Source organism: Mustela putorius, unplaced genomic scaffold (genome assembly GCF_011764305.1).
Source record: "Mustela putorius furo isolate JIRA1106 unplaced genomic scaffold, ASM1176430v1.1 tig00003850_pilon_pilon_pilon, whole genome shotgun sequence".
Taxonomy (NCBI): domain Eukaryota; kingdom Metazoa; phylum Chordata; class Mammalia; order Carnivora; family Mustelidae; genus Mustela; species Mustela putorius.
Window position 1 is genome coordinate 13640440 of NW_025422002.1, and position 25761 is coordinate 13666200.

At 38.5% G+C, this 25761-nt stretch overlaps 1 protein-coding gene across 4 annotated transcripts in view; it reads right to left on the reverse strand.

Annotated features, from left to right (window-relative positions):
- Nucleotides 1–25761, reverse strand: part of NR2C2 (nuclear receptor subfamily 2 group C member 2) — a 101284-nt gene that overhangs the window by 71105 nt on the left and 4418 nt on the right. For 2 of the 4 annotated variants that reach the window (XR_006601565.1, XM_045063348.1), the window contains exon 2: nt 15448–15531. The exons of 1 other annotated variant lie outside the window; for it this stretch is intronic. Coding sequence is in view for 2 of the 3 variants with exons in the window: in XM_045063348.1 (XP_044919283.1) it covers nt 15448–15507 (60 nt within the window). In the remaining variant the exon portion in view is untranslated. Of the gene's footprint in view, nt 1–15447; nt 15532–18804; nt 18824–25761 lie in introns of those variants that run through there. One more of the 4 variants, XM_045063349.1, reaches the window with a different exon arrangement.

Genomic DNA, 25761 nt, shown 5'->3' on the forward strand with positions numbered 1-25761 from the left:
AGTCCCGCATTGGGCTCTCTGCTCAGCGGGGAGCCTGCTTCCTCCTCTCTCTCTCTCTGCCTGCCTCTCTGCCTACTTGTGATGTCTGTCAAAAAAAAAAAAAAAAGCACAAAACGGGAATGGCAGGCAGAGGAAGAAGCAGGCTCCCTACTGGGAGCTCTTGCTGGGGGGGTGGGGGGGGTGGGGGTGGTTCTGATCCCAGGATGCTGGGATCACAACCTGAGCCAAAGGCAGTTAGCTTAACCCACTGAGCCACCTAGGCATCCCTCTTTTTCTTTTTTTTTTCTTAATATTTTATTTTTTTGTCATAGAGAGAGAGGGAGCACAAACAAGGGAAGTGGCAGGCAGAGGGAGAAGCAGGCTCCCTGCTGAGTAAGGAGCCCAATGTGGGACTCCAACCCAGGACCCTGATATCATGACCTGAGCTGAATGCAGACGCTTAACTGACTGAGCCACCCAGGCATCCCAAGACTGAAGAATTCTTGACAAGAAAAAAATGAATGGCTTCAGAAAAGAGACCTATAAATAGTGACATCTGGGGCACCCTCCAAACAAAATGTGTGGGTGACTATCCAATCACCCCAAAGTTAAATCAAACCAAACTAAATGATAAGCCCTACACAAAAAACACTTTTTTGTTTTCAGTTAAGTGCTTCATTCTAAAATGTGAACCCAAAATAAGGATCATTAACCATTTCAGGAAAGCTTCCATATGAAAGAAAGAAACTGAAAGAAACTAAGAAAACAAAAGAACTTGGATAAAACAGCAACTATGTTAGAAGCAAAGGAAAACAAAAAAAGAACAAAAAACTGCAAGTAACAACACCCTTACAGAAACAGGACAAGCTATATAGCATCCATGAGACAATAAAAACCTTCCCCCGGGGCCGTGGTGGGTTATAGCCACTCTGGTGGCCCAGCCTCACAAAGACTCTGTCTGGCTTGCCTGGCTTGCTCCTACCTGCCAGGGAGCCCAAAGGAAGAAGGTCAGCTCCTCTGAAGGGGTGGAGTCAGGGGAGCCCAGGGGAGCCCGGAGGTTGTCAGCTAAACTTACAGTGGAAACAAAGCCAAAAGGGCAAGAAAGTATAAATCTTTGGATGAAAAAGTGCACAAAGGGGAAAAGGGGAACCAAGGGAAAAGCTTACCAGGAAACTAAAGACAGTTTTCCGTAGAAAACAGAGAAACTTAGAATGAGGACGGTCCAGTCTCTGATGAAGCAGGAGAGAAAGAAGCCAAGTTTGATTAGTATCATACAACCCATCTTATCATGGGTCCATCTCTCTTCTTGTACAGCCCAGAGTAATATTTTTATCAACTATTTTGTAGACACAAGTTCTTTCAGTAGGTCTAGTAAGGCTTTTAAGAAAGCAATCCCACCTCATCTCATTTTTAAAGTGTAAACAACTTTTTTATTTTTTAGGTAAAATCATTTGGTGGTGGTTTATCTTTTTTGGTACAGCCAGGAAACAGTGAGATACTGAATGTGCAATGCTTTTTCTTAAGTGTCAGCTTAACACTCTACAGATGGGAGGCAGTTTTTATATCCTATTCTACAAAACACATTAAACAGCAGTTTGGAGTCACACTTGTACATTTACTATGCCTTGAACATTTTAACTTACTTCTGTTGCTATGGTTTTTTTTTTTTTAATTTAAAGATTTTTATTTATTTATCAGAGAGAGAGGGGGAGAGAGCGAGCACAGGCAGACAGAATGGCAGGCAGAGGCAGAGGGAGAAGCAGGCTCCCTGCTGAGCAAGGAGCCCGATGTGGGACTCGATCCCAGGACGCTGGGACCATGACCTGAGCTGAAGGCAGCCGCTTAACCAACTGAGCCACCCAGGTGTCCCTGCCATGTTGTTTTTAGTGGAATTGTTTACTAAATAACACTCCTTGATCTTGGCTGTCCCTATCAGAACTGCTTCCACTCTGAAACATCTTTGGGTAGTGCTAGTCCAGTTTTCCTATAACTTTGTTAATGAGCTGTGAAAGACTGAAAACGTATGTATATTACATTAAATTGTGAATTAGTGGGACTTATGATATAACATCTTACCAACATTTCAAGATACTGGTAAATGAAACTTCAAAGGAAAATTTACTTCCAAATTTTAAGCTGGGATAACTACTTAGAAAAGAATCACAACTACCCAACTTTTTAGATATTCAGTACATGTATCAAGAATTGTGTACAAATTGACAGCGTGGAGGTTCCTCAAAAAGTTGAAAATAGAGTTACCCTATGACCCAGCAACTGCACTACTGGGTATTTACCCTTAAGATACAAATGTAGTGACCTGAAGGGGAACGTACACCTGAATGTTTATAGCAGCAATGTCCACAATAGCCAAACTATGGAAAGAACCTAGATGTCCATCAACAGATGAATGGATAAAGAAGATGTGGTATATATATACAATGGAATACTATGCAGCCATCAAAATAAATGAAATCTTGCCATTTGTGATGACATGGATGGAACTAGAGGGTATTATGCTTAGTGAAATAAGTCAATCAGAGACAGACAACTATCATATGATCTCCCTGATATGAGAAAGTGGAAATGCAACGGTGGGGGTGGGGGCTTGGGGGGTAGGAAAAGAATAAGTGAAACAAGATGGGATCAGGAGGGAGACAAACCATCAGAGACTCCTAATCTCACAAAACAAACTCAAGGTTTCTGGGGGGAGGGGGGGTCAGGAGAGGGTGGTGGGGTTATGGACATTGGGGAGGGTATGTGCTATGGTGAATGCTGTGAAGTGTGTAAACCTGGCGATTCACAGACCTGTACCCCTGGGGCTAAAAATACATTATATGTTTATTTTTTTTAAAAATGTGTAAAAATTGAAATGTCTGAGTACTGATGTTCAAAACAAAATGAAAAAAAAAAAAGTTGAAAGAACAGTACAACAGCAGCAGCAGCAGTAGCAGCAGGAGTAGGGGTGTTTACTCTTTGCCACAATGTATTATTTGTTACATGCCATGTTTTATATGCATTAACTCATTTAATTCTCACAGTGACATTAACCCCATTTGACCTCTAAGTAGAGAAACTGGCACATCAAGATTAAATGATATGCTCACACAACTGGTAAAGGCTGAAGACAGATATAAATCAGGAACTATCCCTGAAGTAGACAGAGTTGGAAATAGGAGAGAAAAGATGAGTATTTGAAAGGTTAGTTCAAGAGATCCAAAATTCAATTAATTAGTCCTGGAAAGAGACTAAAAAAATACTGAGGGAAGAAATCATCAGAGAACCAGTACACAACAATTTCCTAGATTGACAGGACTTTCTGAGTACCAGTACAATATATAAAAGAGCAACTATACCAAGAAATAACGTGAAATTTCAGAAAAATGGGGATGAAGAAAAAACCTTAACGATGGGGTGGAGGAGAGCGTAAAAGCAAGAGAGAATGAGAAAGAGGGGCACCTGGGTGGCTCAGTAGGTTAAAGCTTCTGCCTTCGGCTAAGGTCATGATCCCGGGGTCTGGGGTCGAACCCCACACTGGGCTCTCTGCTCAGCAGGGAGCCTGCTTCCTCCTCCCTCTCTCTCTCTGCCTGTCTCTGCCTACTTGTGATCTCTGTCAAATACATAAATAAAAATCTAAAAAAAAAGAGAGAGAGAGAGAGAAAAGGAGGGGGAGAGAGAGGGCTCCCATCTATAAGGATCAAGAGTACAAACAGCCTTCTCAAAACCAACACTCCACGCTAGAAAACAATAAAATGTCTCCAATTCTGAGGTAAAATTACTTTCTAAAAGCTTTGATTTCTACTCTTAGTCAAACTATCAGTCAAGCTGTGAGTGTAAATAAAGACATGTTTAGATAAACACATGACCCATGCACACGTGGGAGTTAGGGGCATCAGCTTTGAGTGCTTAGTTGAAAATCTGGGTAAAATTTTGGCTCCTCCCCAAACTTAATTACTAATAGCCTAAGGCTGACCCAAAGCCTCACTGATAACATAAACATATGTTATGTTATGATTATGATTAGCACACACTTTTAAAAAAGATTTTTATTTATTTTTAAGAGAGAGAAAGAGAGAGAGAAAGTAGGGGGAGGGGGAGAGGGAGAGCAGGGAGCCCAATGACATGATCAACACAAGGATTCATCCTAGGACCCCAGGATCATGACCTGAGCTGAAGGCAGATGCTTAACCTACTAAGCCACCCAGGGGTGCCATATTTTGTATATTTTATGTATTATAAGCCTGGGTGGCTCAGTCGTTGGGCATCTGCCTTCAACTTGTGAGCCTTCAGCTCAGGTCATGGTCCCAGGATCCTGGGATAGAGCCCCGTGTTAGGCTCTCTGCTCAGTAGGGAGCCTGCTTCCTCCTCTCTCTCTGTTGGCCTCTTTGCCTACTTGTGATCTCTGTCTGTCAAATAAATAAGTAAAATCTTTCCCTCTCTCCCTCCCCCTACTTTCTCTCTCTCTTAAAAATAAATAAAATCTTTTTTGAAAGTGTGTGCTAATCATGGGAGGCCTGCTTCTCCCTCCACTCTCCCCCACTTGGATTCCCCGTAACTGTCTCTGTCAGATAAATAAATAAAATCTTAAAAAAAAAAACAAAACCTAGAAAAAAGAACATGTTTTTAAGAAAATCATAAGGAAGGGGGTGACTTGCTGATTCAGTTGGCAGAGCACGTAACTCTTGATCTTGGGGTTGGAAATTTGAGCCTTACATTGCTCATTATTTTAAAATAATTATTTTAATAATAAAATAATAATTTAAAAAGTAAAATATTTTAATAATAAAAAAATTTTTAAGTAAAATTATTTAAAAAACAAAATATTTTTAAAAATCAGAGAAAATACATTTACAGTACTATATTTACTGAAAAAAATCTGCATATAAGTGGACCTAAGCAGTTCAAAACCATGTTGTTCAAGGGTTAACTGTGTAAGATCTAAAAAGAACTCACCTCTGAGGCACCCTTTCCTAGGAAGCTACTGAAGATGTTACTTCCATTTTTTTTTTTTAAAGATTTTATTTATTTGACAGAGAGAGAGAGAGAGATCACAAGTAGGCAGAGAGGCAGGCAGAGAGAGTGGGGGAAGCAGGCTCCCACTGAGCAGAAAGCCCAATGCGGGGCTCAATCCCAGGACCCTGAGATCATGACCTGAGCTGAAGGAAGAGGCTTAACCCACTGAGCCACCCATGGGCCCCCACCTTTTTTTTTTTTTTTTTTTTTAAAGAGAAAAGGAAACAAAGATTCCAAAATGAGAGAGAAGTCAAGAATGACAGCTGTGCAGTAGGCTCGAAAAGCAATCAGTAAAGCCTAGAGCAGGTCCGGGGCTTTAGGAAGAATGTTTTCATGAGAAAAAAAACAAAAAACAAAAAACAAAAAAAACCCCAAAAAACAAAGCGGAAACTGAAAATTCCTCTGACATATTTGTATGGAAAATAGGGTTTTACAATTTATTGGAGACACTAGGAAGTATTTGTACTAAGTGTCATAATTGGATAACAGAACATTAATTAATGCAAAGAAGATGTAACTTAATGGGAGAATGAAGGGAGGAGAGATGGGAATGGGAGGTGCTGAATGAAAACTAAAATTTCTTCATCCATGATAGTAAGTCAAAAAATATCTAATTCTGGAAATGAAACTATAAACATTACAACTGATTTTGCAGAAATAAAACAGATTGTAAATGAGTACTATGAATAACTGCATGCCAACAAACTGGGTAACCTGGATGAAATGGACAAATTTCTACAACCATACAACCCTATCAACTTTGAATCATGAAGAAACAGAAAATCTGAACAGACCTATAACTAATTAGAAGAATGAATCACTAGGGGTGCCTGGGTGGCTCAGTAGGTTAAGCCTCTGCCTTCAGCTCCAGTCATGATTTCTGGGTTCCAGAATAGAGCCTCGTGTTGGGCTGGCTCTCTGCTCAGCAGGGAGCCTGCTTCCCCCTCTCTCGCTGCCTGCCTACTTGTGATCTCTTTCTCTCTCTGTGTCAAATAAATAAAATCCTAGGGGGGAAAAAAATAATGAATCATTCATCAACACCCTTCTCGAAAAATAAATAAAAATAAAATAAAATAAGTAAAATAAAAAAGCCCTGGACCTATCCTGGTGAAATCTAGCAAACATATGAAGTAGAATTATCAACAATCTTTCTCAAAATCTTCCAAAACTGAAGAGGAAGGAATACTCCCAAACTCATTCTATGAGGCTAGCATAACACTACAAGAAAAGAAAACTACAGCCCAGTACCGCTTATCAATACCAATGCAAAATTCCTCAACAAAACAGTAGCAAACGGGTATCAGCAGCATGGTAAAAATACTGCACATCATGATCAAATGATATTTATTCCTGCAATGCAAGGATGGTCTGACATACAAAAATTGATCAATGCAATATACTGCATTAACAGAATGAAAGGGAAAAAACACAAGATAATCTCAATGAATGGAAAAAAAGCATTTGACAAAATTCAACATTTCTTCACAATAAAAACATTCAGCAAAGCAGGAATAGAAGGAAACCATCTTAACATAATAAAGGTCAAATGTAAAGAGAAAAAAAAACCCCACAGCTAATATAATATTCTGTGATGAAACACTGAGAAATTTTCCTCTAAGGTCAAGAAGACAAGCATGCCCTCCTCTCACTTCTACTAAATTATATTGGAAATTCTGGCCAGAGCAGTTAGGCAAGAAAAATAAATATGAGGCACTCCTATTGGAAAAAAATAAGTAAAATTATCTCTATTCACAGATAGTATGATCTTCCATACAGAAAATCCTAAAGATTACACACAGAGTTAGAATAAACAATTCATTAAAATTGCAGGATACAAATCAACACATAAAAATCAGTTGCATTTCTATACACTGACAGTGAACATGATAAAAGCAATTTAAGAAAACAATTCCATTGACAATAGCACAAAAAGAATAAAATGCTTAAAAATAAACTTACCCCCCCCAAAAATAAAAAAAAAAACCTTATTCAAAGGAAGTAAATGACTTAAACATTGAAAACTACAAAATACAGCTGAAAGAAATTAAGACATAACAAATGGAAGACATACTATGTTCATGTTTTGGAAGATTTAAAATTTTTAAGATGATGATACTACCCAAAGCCATCTACAGATTCAATGTAATTCCTAGGGATTCAAATTCCTACAATGTTTTTTATGGAAATCGAAAAACCCACCCTAACTTTCACATGAAATGTCAAGGGACCCAAATAGCTAAAACAATTATAAAAAAATAAGTAATTATAAATAATCATAAAAAAATTATAACAAAGATTGATGTCTCACACTTCCTGATTTCAAAACTTACTGCAAAACTTACTTAACCAAATCTGTATGGCAGTAGGATAAAAACAAACGTACACACTAGTATAATAGAATAGAGAGTTCAGAACCTTGAGGATATTATGCTAAAACTAAGCCAGTCACAAAAAGATAAGTTATGCTTCCACTCATGTGAAGTATAAAAAGTGGATTCACAGAAAGAATGATGGTTGCCAGGCGCTGGGATGAAGGGAAAATGGGTAGTTGTTTAGTGGATATAGAGCTTAAGTTTTACAAAATAAAAAAGTTGTGGAGATCCACTGCACAACAATGTGAATATACTTAACACTATTATGTATACTTAAAAATGGTTAAGATGATAAATTTTGTTATATGGTTTTTACCATAATTATAAAAACCATAGAAGCCAGAAATAAATTCTTGTATAAATGTCAAATGATTTTCAAAAAGAATGCTAAGACCATTCAATGGGGGAAAGGACAGTTTTTTCAACAAATGGTGCCGAAAAAACTGGATATCCGCATGCAAAAAAATGAAGTTGGCCCCTTATGCTATTCTATATACAAATGGATCATAAACCTAAACATAAGAGCCAAAACAATGAAACTCTAAGAAATATAGAGGAAAAGTGCAACATTGAATTTGGCAATGATTTCGTGGATACGACATCAAAAACACAGGTAACAAAAGAAGAAAATGAATAAACTGAACTTCATCAAAACTAAAAACTTTTTTTTGCTTCAAAAGGCACTACCAAGACAGTGAAAACACAGTCCATGAAATGGGAGAAAATATTTGTAAAGCTTACCTCTGATGAGCTTTATTATCCAGAATATGTAAAGAACTCCTACAACTTAGTAAGACTAAAACACCTCAATTAAAAAAATGGGCAAAGGTCTTGAATAAAGAAGATCTCTAAAGTTGATATATAAATGGGCCAATGAGCACATGAAAAGCTGTTCAACATCACTGATTATTTGGGAAGTGAAAATCAAAGCCAAAATGAAAAATCATTTCATACTCATTGGAGTGGCAATTATAAAAAAGAAAGCAGTAAATAACAAGTGTTTGGGAGAATGGGGAAAAACTGGAACTCTTGTGCACTGCTGATAAAAATTACAAAATGGTGCCACTGCTAAGGGAAGTAGTATGGCGGTTCTCCAACAAATTAAATACAAAACTACCATATGATCCAGCAATTCCACTTCTGGGTATAAACCCCCAAAACTGAAATCATGTATTTGAAGAGGTATCTGTACTCCCACATTCGTTGCTGAATTTTTCATAGTAGCCTTGAGGTGGAAGCAACCTAAGTGTCCATGGATGGATAAATTGATAAACAAAATGTAACATATACACAATGGAATATTTTTTAGCCTTTTTAAAAAAAAAAAAAAAAAAAAAAGGAAGATTTTTTTTTTTTTAAAGTAAGCTCTATGCCCAATATGGGGCTTCAACTCACAACCCGGAGATTAAGAGATGCATGCTCTACCGACTGCACCAGTTAGTCATCCTTAAAAAGGAGGAAAATTCTATTATATGCCAGAGCATGAATGAACCTTGAGGATACTATACTAAATGAAATAAGCCTATCAAAAAGGACAGATATTATGAGATTCCACTTATATGAATGGTGGTGATGGCTGCTGAATATTGTGAATATGAACTTAATCTCACAGAACCAGACACTTAAAAATGGTTATAATGGTGAATTTGGTGTTTTACTACAAGACACAACACAACACTCCTTCCCCCCAAAAAGACAATGTCTAACACTGATTTTAAAAAACAAAAAAGGGAAGGGGAAGGTTATTTTTAGAAATAAGCAGTTAAATACCAGAAGAAATCAAATCTAGAGAGGGAGACTTGAGGATAAGGAAGGCGTAGGGGTGGTTCAGGAGCCTGCCGTTTCCTATTTCAAGCTGAATGTAGTATTGGCCAATTTTCAAATCTCCATATATGTACTACACTTTGACAAGAAAATTAAAACTTAAATGTCCAGTTTGTATGAGGGAAGAATAACAGAATTTAATGTAATGAGTTGGTCTTCTGAGGACACTGGAAACCTGAAACCCGAGCAATGACTTTGCTTTTTCCCACTTGAGGATGTAGCTTTGCCAATACAGAGTTTTGTTCAAGAACCGGGAGAGTCGTATGTTTTTAAACATTCCCTTACATGGAAGAGTTGTTTTCTCCAATGGTGATGCAAGCCCTGCTGATAAAAAGAATAATGGGGTCGTAAGAATTTGGCTATTTTTTCCGTGGTGACTGGACTTTCCTATTCAAAGAGCATCTGATGGCTAAGAGCCCCTTAGTCCAGGGCCCAGGAAAAGGCTTTGCCAAGACCTGTGACGCCACCTCCCTCCCACTGTGTAAATATACACTTAACTTACAGTTTGGGTGCATGAATGCCAACCAGTAAGTAACTCGAAAAGTTCCAATGAGTTAACTCCTAAATTTCTCTGACTCAAAACACTGAGTTAGGGGCACCTGGGTAGCTCAGTTGGTTAAGCAACTGCCTTCGGCTCAGGTCATGATCCTGGAGTCCTGGGATCAAGACCCACATCGGGCTCCTTGCTCGGCGGGGAGTCTGCTTCTCCTGCTGACCTCTCTACTCTCATGCTCTCTCTCTCTCTCAAATAAATAAATCAAATCTTTAAAAAAAAATTGAGTTAAAAAGTGTCTTTATTTCATGTAGTCAATATGAAGAAACACTAAGTCTGGGTGTTTGTATGTTTTATTATTTCCAGCTATAGAGGGAAATAAAAGCTTAAAAAATAGTGACGCCCTTTCAAAAATCCGTTTATTTGGGACACCTGGGTGGCTCAGTTGGTTGGGCAGCTGCCTTCGGCTCAGGTCATGATCCCAGCGTCCTGGGATCGAGTCCCACATCGGGCTCCTTGCTCGGCAGGAAGCCTGCTTCTCCCTCTGTCTCTGCCTGCCATTCTGTCTGCCTGTGTTCGCTCTCTCTCCCCCACTCTCTCTGACAAATAAATAAAATCTAAAAAAAAAAAAAAAAAAAAAAAATCCGTTTATTTCACAAATGAAAAGCAAAACTAATGCTACTATTAGGTATGATCAATCTTCCACTGCTACAGTTACAAATTCTCAACTAACCCTTTTTAAAAAATTAACCATATTGGGGGCATCTGGATGACTCAGTTAAGTGTTTGACTCTTGATTTCGGCTCAGGTCATAATCCCAGGGTTGTGGGATCAGGCCCCCAAATTGGGCTCTGTGCTCAGCGTGGAGTCTGCTTGGCACTCTTCCTCTGCTCATCCCCTCCACTTGCACTCTATCTCTAAAATAAGTAAATAAATCTTTAAAAGAAATTAACCATATTATCCTTTATCAAGTTTCACCGTCAACTCCATAGCACAAAGATTTTGCAGAGGCTTGCATTTCGTCATGCTTCTGACACTCTGACCATGGAAATAATCAATAATTTGTTGTTGAATTGTTTAAATAACAGTGTTACAATTAAAACTTGGAAAATGAAGTTTGTATAAAGACAATCATCCATAACCTGGAAAACTAAAAACACTGTTAGTATTTAGGATATTTAAAAAACTGAACTTATTGGATAGTGATTAAAGGCCTGGATTCCGATGTCAACTCACGTAAGAGTTTGAAACCTGGCAAAGTAATCTCATTTCTCTACCTCTCAGTTTCCTCTTATTTAAAGTGGGGAAAGCAATATTTTCTTTGTAGAGTAATGGAAGTATTAAATGAGATGATAAGCTTAGCATAATACCTAGCACACTGTATTATATACTACATGGTATACAGCTATAAATATTTGGTATAAACACTTAAAACTGAAATCTACCTGTATATATGGTTGTTTTTTAATGCATAGTTTACTGTATATGTAAATAATCTTTTAATATTTTAGGAAGTATGTAATTCTAATTAATAAGTGAAAATTGTCACAAATCCTCTTAGGTTTCTGTCCCCCATTTTTTTTTAATTCTTTTATCTTGGAAAATACTTTTTAATTTTGGCAGTGGCATCTGGCTGCTTACGTACTATTTTTCTTTTTTTAAGATTTTACTTATTTATTTGACAGAGAGAGATCACAAGTAGGCAGAGAAGCAGGCAGAGAGAGAGGGAAGCAGACTCCCTGCCAAGCAGAGAGCCCGAAGCAGGGCTCGATCCCAGGACCCTGAGACCATGACCTGAGCTGAAGGCAGAGGTCCAACCCACTGAACTACCCAGGCACTGCCTTTTGGCTATTTTTAATAATGCTGCTATAAATACTTGTGTACAAGTTTTTGTGTGGACATGTTCTTGTTTCTCTTGTGTATACAGCTGACCCGTGAACACCACGGTTCGAACTGCATTAGAACTGGTTCACTAATGCACAGATTTTTTCCATACTTAGGCAAATTTTTTGGAGATCTGTGACAACTTGAAAAAAACTCGCAGATAAAATGAATAATCTATAGATACTGAAAAAAAGAAAAAGTCAGGTACTATTGTAAATATATGGTATGTTATATATGTAACATAAAAATATATTAATCGACTGTGTTGTTGGTAAGGCTTCCTTCCGGTCAACAGTAGGTTACTAGTAGTAGTTAAGTTCCAGGGAGTCAAACTTATACATAGATTTTTGGTTGTACAGTGGCTGGCACCCCAACCCTGGTGCTGTTCAAGGGTCAACAGTATACCTAAGAATGGAACTGATGGGTCATGTGGTAACTCAAAGTTTAACTTTTTGAGGAACTGCCAGACTGTTTTCCAAAGTGGCTATACCATTTCACATTCCCATCAGGAATGCAGAAGTTTCCAATTTTTCCACTTCTTCATCAGCACTTGTTATTTGGCCTTTCATTTCTAGTCATTCTAGTGGATCCAAAATGGTATGCATTAACGTTTACTTAGAGTGGAAATTAGTGAATGGACAATATAAAAACAATTAAAAAAAAACAACAACAATGAAACCAAAAGGTAGTTCTTTGAAAAGATCAACAAATTGACCTACCTTAAGCTAGACTGATCAAGAAAGAGAAAGATTTAAAGTTACTAGAATCACAAATGAATGAAAAGAAATTGCTACTGAATTTAGAGAAATAAAAAGGATTATAAAGGAATACTATAAACAAGCAGAGAGCCCGAAGCAGGGCTCGATCCCAGGACCCTAAGACCATGACCTGAGCTGAAGGCAGGTCATATGCCAACATATTAGATAAGTTAGATAAAATGGATAAAATTCTCAAAAAAGCACAAACTACTGAAACTGACTTGAGAAGAAACAGTATGAACAGACCTACAACAAATGAAAAAGACTGAATTAGTAACCAAAAGACTACCTGCAAAAAAATCCCCAACCCCAGATGGTTTCACTGCTGAACTCTACCAGACATTTAAAAAAAAAAATTAACACTAATTTGTCATAAACAATTTCAAAAAACCGAGAAGTCACACAGTTTTCAGATACAGCGCCAGGATTCAAATCTAGGCCATTTGACTCTACAGTCTTGACCACTATACTAAACTGTCTCTCTGAATAACTGAATAAATTTGAGAACATTGTAAGCCATCAGGTCGTTACTTTGTATTATCCAACTTCTGTAGTTTACTTTGGTATTTACCATTTATCTTGTCTAAATAGAAAAAGGTTGGTCTGGGGATCTGAGAGAAAATCATTTACATGATTGATAATGTTGCTGCATCTCATTCATGGAGCAAAAGCATGGCACCTGTTAAACCTCTTCATACATTTTTATTTCAATGACTTCTCACACCAATGCCATGAGATAGGTACTATTATTACTCTCATTTTCTAGATGAGGAAACTGAGGAGCAAGGTGGTCACCCAGATAGCAAAGACCTGAATTTAAATCCCAATCTGTCTGGTCCCTGCCGATCTTCTTTTCTACTACGGAAAGCCTTTCCTTTTCTATTCACTCCTCTAGCATGGCCAGTATCATGCTTGAACCACCTCTGATAGAGAGCTCTTGGTAAGCAGACACCCTGACCTATTATTTACCTGTATGCCCTCGCTGGCCGGAAGGCAGAGAAGGGGTGTGCTCCCTCACTGTCTCCTGACTGAACAAACAACTATCCAAAAGTGATTATTAAAACTCCTCAATTTAGATACTTCATTCCCACTCAATTACTATACAGCATTGAAATGATGAACTGTAGGTTCTCTTACTCTTTTATTTATTTATTTTTAAAGATTTTATTTATTTGACAGAGAGAGAGATCATAAGTAAGTAGGCAGAGAGGCAGGCGGGGGTTGGGGGTGGGGGAAGCAGGCTCCCTACCGAGTAGAGAGCCTGATGTGGGGCTCCATCCCAGGATCCTGAGATCATGACCTGAGCTGAAGGCAGAGGCTAAACCCACTGAGCCATCCAGGTGCCCTTCTCTTACTCTTTTAGCTCATCTAATATTATATAGTTATTATATGTACTTTAAAGTTATTAAACTCAAAATTTCAAAAAACAAACAATTTTAAAAGAACACACACATACACACTTATCCCTTGAACTAAAAGCAAGGAAATCTAGGGAATACTTTAAATAAGATTGCTTTTGTACTCCAAACTAAGAATGCCTTCTATTATTTAAGAAGTCTCCCAAAAATGCACTTTTTTAAAAATCATGGGAAACAGTAGTTACACTAATATATGAAATTCCATTTCCTGAAGGAAATAAGATATCTGACAGAACATTTTAGCTAGCAAATTTTCTGTCAACATACACAAAACTTAGATTAGCCTATAAGTTGCTATAGGTTCCTATACTTGAAGTTCCTATACTTATCTCTTCCCCTAAAGAATTAACAACAATCTCTTTAAGCAGTGATCCAACATCAGTCTCCAAGTCAGCTTCAGCCAGAAACTCTATCAAATGCACAACAACCCTAACTCTGAAAAACCAACAATGATTTCCAAGATAATTATTCCTACCACAAACTAAAGCAACAAATAAACATAAGCACTTTAAACTTAATACTTTCATAGTTCTGATAACCCTTTCAAAAATGCAATATTAAAAAATTTATGAAATCTACCTTTCATCTTCAGTTAATATTAATCATTATTTGCTGGGGGAAGGAGGTGATTAAACTATTGCCTTAAAGTTAATGGGGGAAGGAGGTGATTAAACTATTGCCTTAAAGTTAATGGTTGATCCAAAATTTGGAAAATCTGCTCACATTTTTATTGGTTTAAACTGGAATGTGTGTTCTTACTTTATCTTTTGAAATTCTTTCTTTAAATGCTCACTTTTTCTTCTTGGTAAATTTGCATCTTTGCCTTAGAAATATGAGTACTGGTTCAAAAGTGCAAATGTGAATCCTTCTAATGGTTCCTGGTTACAGTAGAATGCATGATACAGGAGGAACTTTGTAAGAAGTGGAACAGAACTAGGTCAGTGCCAATTTACCTGTCTTTGCCCCTTGGTTTCCTCACCTGTAAAACCGTAAAAATGATCATACCAACTTTAAATGGATGTCATGAGGACTAAAGCCCTTGCATAAGCCTGGTACAGAGTGAAAAGATCTGGCCCTATTTCCCTTCTTTACACCCAAAGATGCCTGAACATACCAGCTATTTCATGCCTCTGTCCTGACCTTACATAGGTTTCTGACTTAGGGTGCCCTTGCCAGCATCAGCTGTAGAGTTCCTTACCCCACTTCTTTGGCTATTACAAATGATTACTTGTTATTCAAAACCCTCTCCAGATAATCATGTTCCTCACATGGAGTTAAACTTCTCATCTTGATTTATAATTACTCCTTAACCAGCCTCTGAGGAGGTCCAATGGCTCATTTACCTCTAGATTTCTCAGTACCTGCCCAAATCCTCTGTACCACAGTATTAACAAAGTATCAAATGTGCAAGAAACTAAGAGCCTTGGAGTTAAAACTATAATCACAGGTTTGACAGTTTCAGGTTTAAGGTGAGATTTTTTTAAAAAGTCACCTTACTGTATACAGGTAGGCCACCCTACTCATGTAAAGAAACACTAGGAGTAAATGTTCTTGTCATTTTTTATTTTTTCTTCCATGGCAGCATCCTGCTTTGGATTTGGATCACATGCTCACTTCATTGGGACTATTTTCAAACAACAGAGCACACTGATGTACTTTTCCTTTCAAAAGCAAGGGTGCCAGCTATTGTGCTAGCCCCTGTCACTCACCTCAGCCACCTGCTGGGTCCCCACTCTGTGCTGAACCAGCCCCTCCATATTTGTAGCCATGGTGAAGCAAGATCATTAGAGAACCTGTTTGGAAAGATGCAGCAACTTCTATCAGGTGGGGAGAAACCAGGCTACTTGAAAAAAAATCAGAAATCAAAATTCATCTTTGGTACTATCGTGTGCAGATTCCGCCCTCTATAGAAGACACAGCTACAAGGCTAAGCATATCTGGATATGCTGCACCAGCTTCTTCAATTACAGGTACCAAAATCAATTAGCAGAAACGTTTCAATATGGAAACAAGACTTCTCCTGGTAAACACAGACAAAGAAGAATTCGGAACTTTAATTATCAGGTCTCTTGGGTTGTAACAGCTTGGATCACCCCTCAGGGAGGTGGGAATCATACTTTTTTGGATAGCTCTCTGTCACAGCATGCCGAAAAAGAAGGTGGCTATCTGAGACAGGTGTGAGATCAAAGTTAGATTCAGAGCACTAGATTGCTATCAACAACTATACTTCTGTTACCGTAAGGTGGCAATGTGAGAAGCAAAACCCTGTACAGGTGCTAACACACCTCACTCAGAGGCTGAAAGCCAAACACCGGGACTAAACAAGAAAAGAAGTAAGAAGACTCCATTACTAAAGTGCTAAAATGTGGACTATAATAGTGGTACCCATAAGTTAACTTATATTTTAAAGTCCTCATAAAATTAGAAAACCAGATAATTCAGCTTTCTATTCACAGGAAAAAACAGTGCCACCATCTGTAAAAATTATGAAAAATCATCCGAAAACCAGGAAATGTGCTAGTCTCCTGAGGAGGATCCCCTGAATGCAAGCATTGTTAATGCAACAGACCACTTGTCTCTTCAGGTCTAAAGAAACAGCTCCACTGAATAGACCCTAACCCCCTTCCAATCTCTTCCACAAAGAATCCAGGATAAAGAGATACCACTTCGGACCTAATTCCTGGACAAATCAGAAAGACTTCATTAGTGACGGCACTGGTCCCATGTGAATACAAGAAAAATTTATTTTTCTGGTATAATTTATTTTTAGCAATACATATAAAAATTATACACTACTACACAAATGCATACACAGTTCATTTGCTTGGTCCTCCCTTGACCATAAACTAGACTACGCAATTTTACAAAAACACTTTCCTGTAGTTCTTACCCCAAGTTTATACTTGTAAGTACTGGTCTCTATGAAACTCTTTTACTCTCTGGTAACTTTCCAATGATTCTATCTACTATTAAATAGCTATATCTATTAACATAATTCCCCTTCAGATTATTTTATTGCCAAAATAGCAATGAGAGAGAAATGGGGGCATGAAAACTATGACTGGCAAATATAAAAGAACTGGCCCCTACCTCCAAGAGTCAAAATCCTATAAGAACAGGTACCTTACCACCTGCTACAATGAAACCAAGTCACCTGTGTCAGTGATTCAGAAAAACACTCTGGTCTTTCTTCCCAGTTAGTTTGGCCAACTAACAGAAATCAAAGAAAAAAGCATCATTTCACAGGTACCAGAAAAGTCTATTGGCAGTTGTTAAAAACATAATTACTGCATGTTTAAAGTCTAGAGTTTTAATCTTTTTCCTCAAAATAGTAAATAAGAAGTCTCTAAGAAATCAAATGGGTAGATAGCTAGTAGGTATTTTATATTAGGAAATAAAATCCAAACATGCAGCTGCAAATATTAATTTTACCACTTTTAGGTCCTGTTAGTATTTTTGTTGCTGTTATGAGCTGTAGTTTGCTGCAAGAAATGCATGAATTTTAATATTATAGAAATATTCTTAGGGAACTATTACTGAGTAGTAGAGAAATAAATGCTAGAAAAGTTTATCTTTCTATTGAGTCTCCCTATAACAGGCAGTTTGATTCCTTCAGTTTTGAGCTGAAGCAGATTCTGTAACTCAGAAAACTTTCTGTAATGGCTCCTTTAACTGATTGCAGGACCAATCAGTCTCACATAAGGCTGAGAGGAGGACTGTCCCAAGATACTGCTAATGATTATAGATACTAGGTTAAAGAGAAGTTATCAGCTTAAAAAAGCTAAATATTCTGGATATTCTTTTTTTTTTTAAGATTTTATTTATTTATTTGACAGAGAGAGATCACAAGTAGGCAGAGAGGCAGGCAGAGAGAGAGAGGAGGAAGCAGGCTCCCTGCTGAGCAGAGAGCCCGATGCGGGACTCGATCCCAGGACCCTGAGATCATGACCTGAGCCGAAGGCAGCGGCTTAACCCACTGAGCCACCCAGACACCCTATTCTGGATATTCTAAATATTAAGCTAAATATCTTCTCCTACCCTGGGGTTCATTTGTTCACCTTCTTTATGGTGTCTTTTGATGAATGGAAATTCTTAAATTTAATAAGGCTGAATTTATCAACATTTATTTTATGAAAATTCTGTCCAACTCCAGGGTCATAAGTATAATTTTACATATTTCTTATAAATGTTTATGAGCTTTTGTCCCTGTCCTTCACATTTAAGGCCTTAATCTATGTGCAAATTGATTGTTGAGTTTGATAAGGATTAAGAATCTAGTTAATTTTCTTTCTGTGTGGATAGTCAATTTTCCAGCACCATTAATGAACAATCTATCCTTTTCCCTACTAATCTGTAATGCCACTTCTGTCCTATTTCAGGCTTCCCTGTATGTGTGGCTATAATTCTAAATTCTCTAGTCTGTTCCACTACTGTTCTACTTATCTTTCTTTACACTACTACCATTATCTTATTACTGCAGCTTTATAAGAAGTGGTGCTCTCTATTAGGGCAAGTGCCCTCCTGCCCCCCCCCAGCACCTTGCTCTCTTCTCCACATACCAACTTCCTGGACCATCTCAAGCACTCAAAACCAGAACAGCAACCTTTCTTTACAGATTTGAATTCTTACAATTCTTGATCTCACTGTTTGTTTCTTCCCTCCAAAGAATGAGGCATCATCAACAGCAACTTTTGAAGCTGCTTAAAAATGAACAAGGAGGAATGTGCACCTTCTAGAAAAACAAGCAGAGACAAAGAGTGAGAGTAAGAGTGGGAGAGAGAAGATGAAAGAGAAACTATGAAAAGTAAGTGCTTTCAATAAAGATTTAAATCCGCAACAGCGGGTGAGAGGATTATTTCAGAAAATTATTTTCCATTTCATCATTTTTGAAAATATATTGTCACAAACCATATCCTATCTTCACATATAAATAAAACAGAGGCTTCTTCTAGAATATTAAAATATAAGAAGTAAGACGAAATCCTCAGGCAATGAGGGAAAACATTTAACTCAAGTGCACCCCAGGAAAAAAAAAAAAAAAGATAATGTCGGGGTAAGACTCTCACCTAAGAGCTTCTCTTACTGCTACTGCAGCCACAGGCAGTCCTAGAGACAATAAGATCACAGTGAGAAGGAAGGGAGGAGAGTTTTGGAAAGGGTACCAGGCAATAGTTGTCAAGTAGGAGGTGTTTCCCTAGAATGAAAAGCTCCAGGAGATAGTTGGTTGTGTCTACATGTAGTTCTAAACACCATATTCACTAGCATATTATTTTGCATTTGATCTGAAAAGAGAACAATCTATTGTTTTGATAGTACAAATTAGATAATGCATTAACGATTCTTGGCTGGTAGAGTCAACAGTAAGGGTAATACTGATAGTAACTAACACTTACTGAGTGGTTACTACACTCCAGGCATTGTAGTAATCACTGTGGACAAAACACTGAAGTAGCTCTTGGTACAGAAACCTGTGGTTGTCAAAGGCTGGGACTTTACCCACTCAGCTCCTTAACCCTTGAAAACTGCCCACATGCACAATAATGCTTCTGAAAAAGAGCCTCATTAGTTGCCAAAAGAGCTGTAAGACCAAGTACCTGAAGTTAAAAAAAAAAGCTACTACAGAGTATTTTCCTATGGTGGTTTTAAACTAATCAAATTCAAGACCACCAAACCTTTGAAAGCAACTGTTGTGAACTAGGCAGTCAATTAACTGACACGAAGAAGAAGAAAGGAGGAAGAAGGAAGAGAATGAAGAGAAAGTCCTGTCCCTGAAGAACTTAAGAACGAACCTGTAATAGCTATGCAATGTAAATGCTACAATGAGTATCCAAAGAGAAAAGCTCCTCTTTCTGCCTGTGGGAGCCAATAATGGTTTCATAGGAGAGGAGCTATTTTAACTAGGTCTTGAAGGAAGAATGGAAATTTAGCAATCAAAAAATGGGATGACAGGGAGAGAGTTCCAGGCAGAAGAGACACCTCAAACAAACTGGCAGGTATGAAGGAAAATAGAACAGCAGACAATCAGTTGGGAAGCTGCTAGAGAGGTCAGGGGAAGAGAGGCTGACACTGTTGACAAGAGAGAACTACCAGAGGTTTGTCAGAGAAGTGAAGCCATCACATCTGGATCTTCAAAAAAAAAGCCCCTTGGGAAACGGTGTTGACAGATGGAAAAGAAGAGACTGTATGTGGGAAGGCAGTTAGAAAGGGGTGGCTAGAAAGACTAGCAATGAAGGCAGTCTTAAACTTAACATGAAAAAGTGAGTTATTCCTGAACAGCACACAAATGAGAACAGAGCACAGCATATAAAACTGATACATACCACAGAACGATGGAAAGTAAAAATATTATTGCTTGGCCTTATGTGGTGGTAGATTTTATAATATAAATCCTTTCAAATACAAGTAGAACAGTATCACTCTTCTAACAACAAAAAAACAGAGAATACAATGGTGACTCTGAATCAACTCTTCTGGGCTCACCAAAGTATACAGCTGACCAAATTTTGCAACCAGGGTTTTTTTTAGTCAGGCAGGGCTACAGACCCCACTGTAGTGAAAACTGAGATCCGACTGGGAACACCTGAATCCCCAGATCAGTCGCCAGGATAGACCACCTATCCTCTCCACAGGGGCAGGTTTGGGAGCCAGTGTCTCAAATAACAATAAACAAGTCCTGGGACAAGGAAACTCTGTCTTCACTGAGAGGAATGAGTGAGCTGCCTTGCCCTTCACAATAACGGATTCACATCATCCATATTTATGGAGTGCGTGGCCCATGATTATGTAACATTTAAGATATCTAGTCTTGATATTTTCCTATTTAAACAAATATACTGGATTTTTTGAGGCTCTGACACTAAGCTGATCTGACACCACACTGCATGAGGTTACTGTGAAGGCTGAAGATCAGATCTTAAATATGTATGTCAAGAGCCCAACACTGTGCCTGGCACATAGCAGACATGCAATAAATGGTAACTACTATTGGTATAAGAATATCGTGACACTTTTACTTTCTCAAAGAAATTTGAATGCAAAAATTTGAACTGCTTAAGGTGTATTGTAACTAGGAACTGGTCTCTCATTCTGACATGAGAACCACATGAAATGTGAATATGCTCACAAAGGGTTTGCAATTCATTGTTAAATCATTCACATTGGCAAAAATAAAAGGCCTGTATTAGGATAAACCTCACAAATATTTAAAAATAAGGTAATAACTTGTAAAATACTACTGGGTATAGACCTTCTTAATAGGTACGAAGTATCTGGTTTGTTTTATTATGCTGTAACTGTCAGAAGTCTTTTTGTACTCATGGGAAAATAAAAATTGAAGAATCTGGATTGCCTGAGAATTAAAAAATAAAAAATACACAGGTGAAGACTTGAAATCCTAGATCAAGACTTAAAATCAGGAAATGGAACTCAGGTGGCATACTGAATATGTGTTCATCAATACAAAACACGCATACAGAGATGCCTCAAGTTCAGATATGCATTTTTAAAAAAGATTTATTTACTTGAGAGCAAGAGAGTGAGTGTGTGTGGGGAGGGAGGAGGGCAGAGGTAGAGGGGAAGAGTCTTAAGACTCGGCAGGGAACCCAGCCCTGGCTGGATCTCACAACCGGGGGATCAGGACCTGAGTTGAAACCAAGAATCGGATGCCTAACCACTGCGCCACCCGGAAGCCCCCAGGTATATATATCCTTTTTTCAGAAATCCCGGCGTTATTTATACTCAAAGATTAGTTTCCTGCCACCCATAGGAAACCTTTTTCTTGTGTGGTGGGGAAGGGAGGTAAGGTAAAGAGTGAATGAATAGTGGGGAAGAGAAGTGACTCTCATCTACATGGAGTTCCTATTCTATGGGAGCGGCACTACAATTTTCTGTATGAGACTGCCCCTAAGAAATCATGTACACTGTGGGTGATTTCCTCCCTTACCAAGGGCCCAAGTGTAAAGGTTATATGCACTCTCTTTATTTCTGTTAGTATGAACCATGGATAGAAGGATGGAAGGAAAGCAGGACACACTTCCTGAGCATCTACTATGTGCCTTATGTCAAACTAGGCATCACTTAATCTTTAAAATACCCCCTTCTAAGTATTATTAGCTCCACAAACATAGAAGAAACAGCTCAGAATTTCAACTTGTTTCAAGTCATCCATTTAGTAAGAGATGACTTAGGAATCTAAGGCCTCTTTGCCTCTAAAATTACAACATTCGCTCTATACCACAGTGCCCTTCAAGATAGTTTCCCAGAAAACAGAAGTCAAGAGGAGAGAATTTTAAAAAGTGACAGGAGACAGTTAATTATCTAAGTGAGCAAACTGCGTACATCAGTAAGCTAGACAACTTAACTCATTTATACCACTAATTCCAAAATATGTGATTTATGTTCAGTATTGCTCACAGAAATTTCTGACCTAGTCCACTCAGATATTAAGTAACATGGCAGTTCTTTTGGAACTTGAAAACACCTTTCCCTTAAAATGTTATCTATCTAATAATCACCTTGATTAAAATAATGAGGATAATTTTACCATATTTTTGTAAAGTAAAAATTTTTACTAAAGTACAATATGCAAATAAAAAGTGCACAATTCATAAACCACTCAGTGAATTTTCATCAAGTGAATACACATGTACACACCACTCAAATCAGAAAACATTACTAGCACCCCCAAAATTTTCCTTTGTACCCCCACACCATTATTTAGTTCCCTTCTCTCTCCTGACTTCTATTAGTTTTGCTTGTTTTTGAGCTATAATACATTTTTTGTGTCTGTCTTCTTTTGCTCATTATTTTTGTGATAAACATCAAGAGTTAATCTGTTTTCATTGTTGTACAGTATTCCGATATATGACTATGCCATAATTTATGTATCCTTTCTATAGCTGATGAACATTCAAGATTGTTTCTAGTTTGTAGTTCTTACAACTAGTGTTCCTATGGACATTCTTGTACATGACTCTTATTTTTATTTTATTTATTTATTTATTTATTTATTTGACAGACGGAGATCACAAGTAGGCAGAGAGGCAGGCAGAGAGAGAGGAGGAAGCAGGCTCCCCTCTGAGCAGAGAGCCCGATACAGGGCTCAATTCCAGGATCCTGGGATCATGACCGGAGCTGAAGGCAGAGGCTTTAACCCACTGAGCCACCCAGGTGCCCCTATACAGGACTTTTAAAGCAATATTATCTTTCCTTCACTTGAAAATTTTCCTATTTTAAAAACTTGACTGTCTTTTCCTTCTTCAAAAAAGAAATGTATTATAAATTTAAAATTTCAAGAATCTGTTTTGTACTAAATAACTCAACACATATATTCTACCTTTTGTTTTTTTAAAGCAGACTTCATGCCCAGAGTGGAGCTCAACATGGGGCTTGAACTCCCAACCCTCAGATCAAGACCTGAGGTGAGACCAAGAGTCAGATGCTTAACTGACTGAGCTACCCAGGCATCCCAACAAAGGTATTCTAATTACCAGTCTTTTTAGCCAAGGGCTGGCATATACTTTGCAGTATATGCTGCTTTTAACCTTGGTGAAAAGTGATTTTTCGATAATTCCAGGCTATTCACCTAATCAACCTAATAAAAAGCAGCATTATTATAGAAGCAATGGAGCAGGAAAGAAAAAGAATGAGGACAAAACAAATGGCATTTCTGAAATGTTTCACAAATAATACAATAATTAGATTCAAGTTCAAAAAACATTAGCAGGGCAAATGCATCATGAAACCTGCTGGCATTGTGTGACTTCTCAAGAGCCATCCAATCTTTGGTATGTGTCTTCCTCAGCCAAGACCTGCTTGCCACATGAAGGCAGGCCGTTATCAGAGTTCTTGAGGTTGCATGTGTGAGCAGCCAGGTAAGAAACTATTATTTTTTCTTTCTTTCTTTCTTTCTTTCTTTCTTTCTTTCTCTCTCTCTCTCTCTTTCTCTCTCTCTCTCTCTCTCTCTCTTTCTTTCTTTCTTTCTTTCTTTGCCTAGCTTCTGTCAACATATGAACAATAAAGGCAAATAAGGTAGGGTGCCTGTGTGGCTCAGTTGAGCATGCAACTCTTGGTTTTGGCTCAGGTCATGATCTCAGGGTCCTGAGATGGAGCCCCATGCAGGGCTCTGTGCTCAGCACAGAGTCTGCTTGTCCCTCTTCCTCTGTTCTTCCCTCTTCCCCTAGGTCGCTCATGCCTGTGCACACGTGCAGTCTAAAATAAATAAATAAAATCTTGAAAAAAAAATAATAGGGTGCTTGGGTGGCTCAGTCAGGTAAGCATCTATCTTTAGCCCAAGTCATGATCCCAGGGTCCTGGGATCTAGTCCCACATCTGGCTGCCTGGTTAGAGGGGAGTCTGCTTCTCTCACGCCCTCTGCCCCTTCCCCTTGTTGGTGCACGTGCTCTCTCTCTCAGATAAATAAATAAAATCTTTTTTTAAAAAAAAAGGGCAAATAAGGTGACTTCAGTAAATCCACGAAACCTTCCAAGTCTGAGTCTGCTCCCACAAGCCTCAAACTTCTCCCACTCACTTTAATTTTCTAGGCCCCAATACCTCTCATACCTCCTACTACTAATCCAAACAGAGAGAGTGATATCCTTGTTTATGCATAGAACTTTTCTCTGCAACAAATTAACATTTCCAGGAACCAGAATCTTTGGGGTTACTGTCAACAGTTAAGGACTGAAAGGTTTAACCTATTAAGACTTCAGGCCTCTTATTATAGTAGAGATTTTTTTTTTTTTTTGTCTCTAAACATCACACTGTGCACCTGAGGTTGCCTTTCATCCTTATAGGGTATACCTGGAGTCTAGGGGTGAATCAGAAAGGATAGTTGGGTGTCTGAGCTAGCCTATTCCTTTCCCATCTTAAACAATTCACCTCCCATCCTTCCACTCTAAGATTTCCAGATGTCAGGGGCATGAATCTGCTCATACTGTTATCCTAAAAATGCCTCATGCTAGTGCCTTGATATGGACTTTCACCTTCTCTGCTCAGTCCCCCTCATCATCACTATAAGCTATGCTAGCTGAATCGCTGTTCCCAGGCGGTCCTGCCTTTTAGCACAGAGCTGTTTAACTCTCTAGCACTCAGGGCACTGGAGAGAGCATAGGAAGGAGGTGGCAGCAGTGTGACAAGCGACATGGGGAAGGAATGGTAGGACTGAAGGGAATTATAAAATGTATCTCAGCCTCTAGGTGTGTCAGGTTGGAGGCAAGTCAAACTCCAATATATAAGGACAACCTTTTTTTTTTTTTTAACTGTGTGTGATGGGAGCACAAATGTGTCTATCAGGTTAAAGGTGGTAATCATACGTGGAGAGAAAAGGTCAACACTATTTAAGCTCCTCACAACCCGCAATGAAGTAAAAAGAGATGAACTAACTCTGGCTAGGGAGCTCTGCATCAGATGTGAGAGTGGACTTGATGAGTTTTAAGAAGGACTTCTTTACAGTCTTCCTAAGTGGTACTGATTAAAGGGGATCATTATCTGCTTTAGGAAGTGCTTTGGGACTAAAGGAGCATTTGGCACTTAGGTAAGATAACTCAAAGGTATAAATTCCAAATGAGAGCCCTCAATAGGTCACATTCAAACAGCTAAATACATGAGGCCAGTGGTTCAGTGCTATGACTGAGGGGGTGCTACTCTACAAAGGCCCACCTACCTTGTTCTATTAAGTCGTTTGGACAATTGGCCTCTACTCCTGGCCCTGATCTCAGTGTTGGCTCAGCTATCCCTACGTGTCAAGTCAGGAATGTGTAAGACTCTAACAGGCTACCCACTCAAGGCTCCAGACACAGATGCTGTACTGTCACTTGACTCCTTGGAAACAAATCTTTTTTTTTTTTTTTTAAGATTTTATTTATTTATTTGGCAGAGATCACAAGTAGGCAGAGAGGCAGGCAGAAGAGAGCAGGAAGCAGGCTCCCCGCTGAGCAGAGAGCCTGATGCTCGATCCCAGGACCCTGGGATCATGACCTGAACCGAAAGCAGCTTTAACCCACTGAACCACCCAGGCGCCCCTC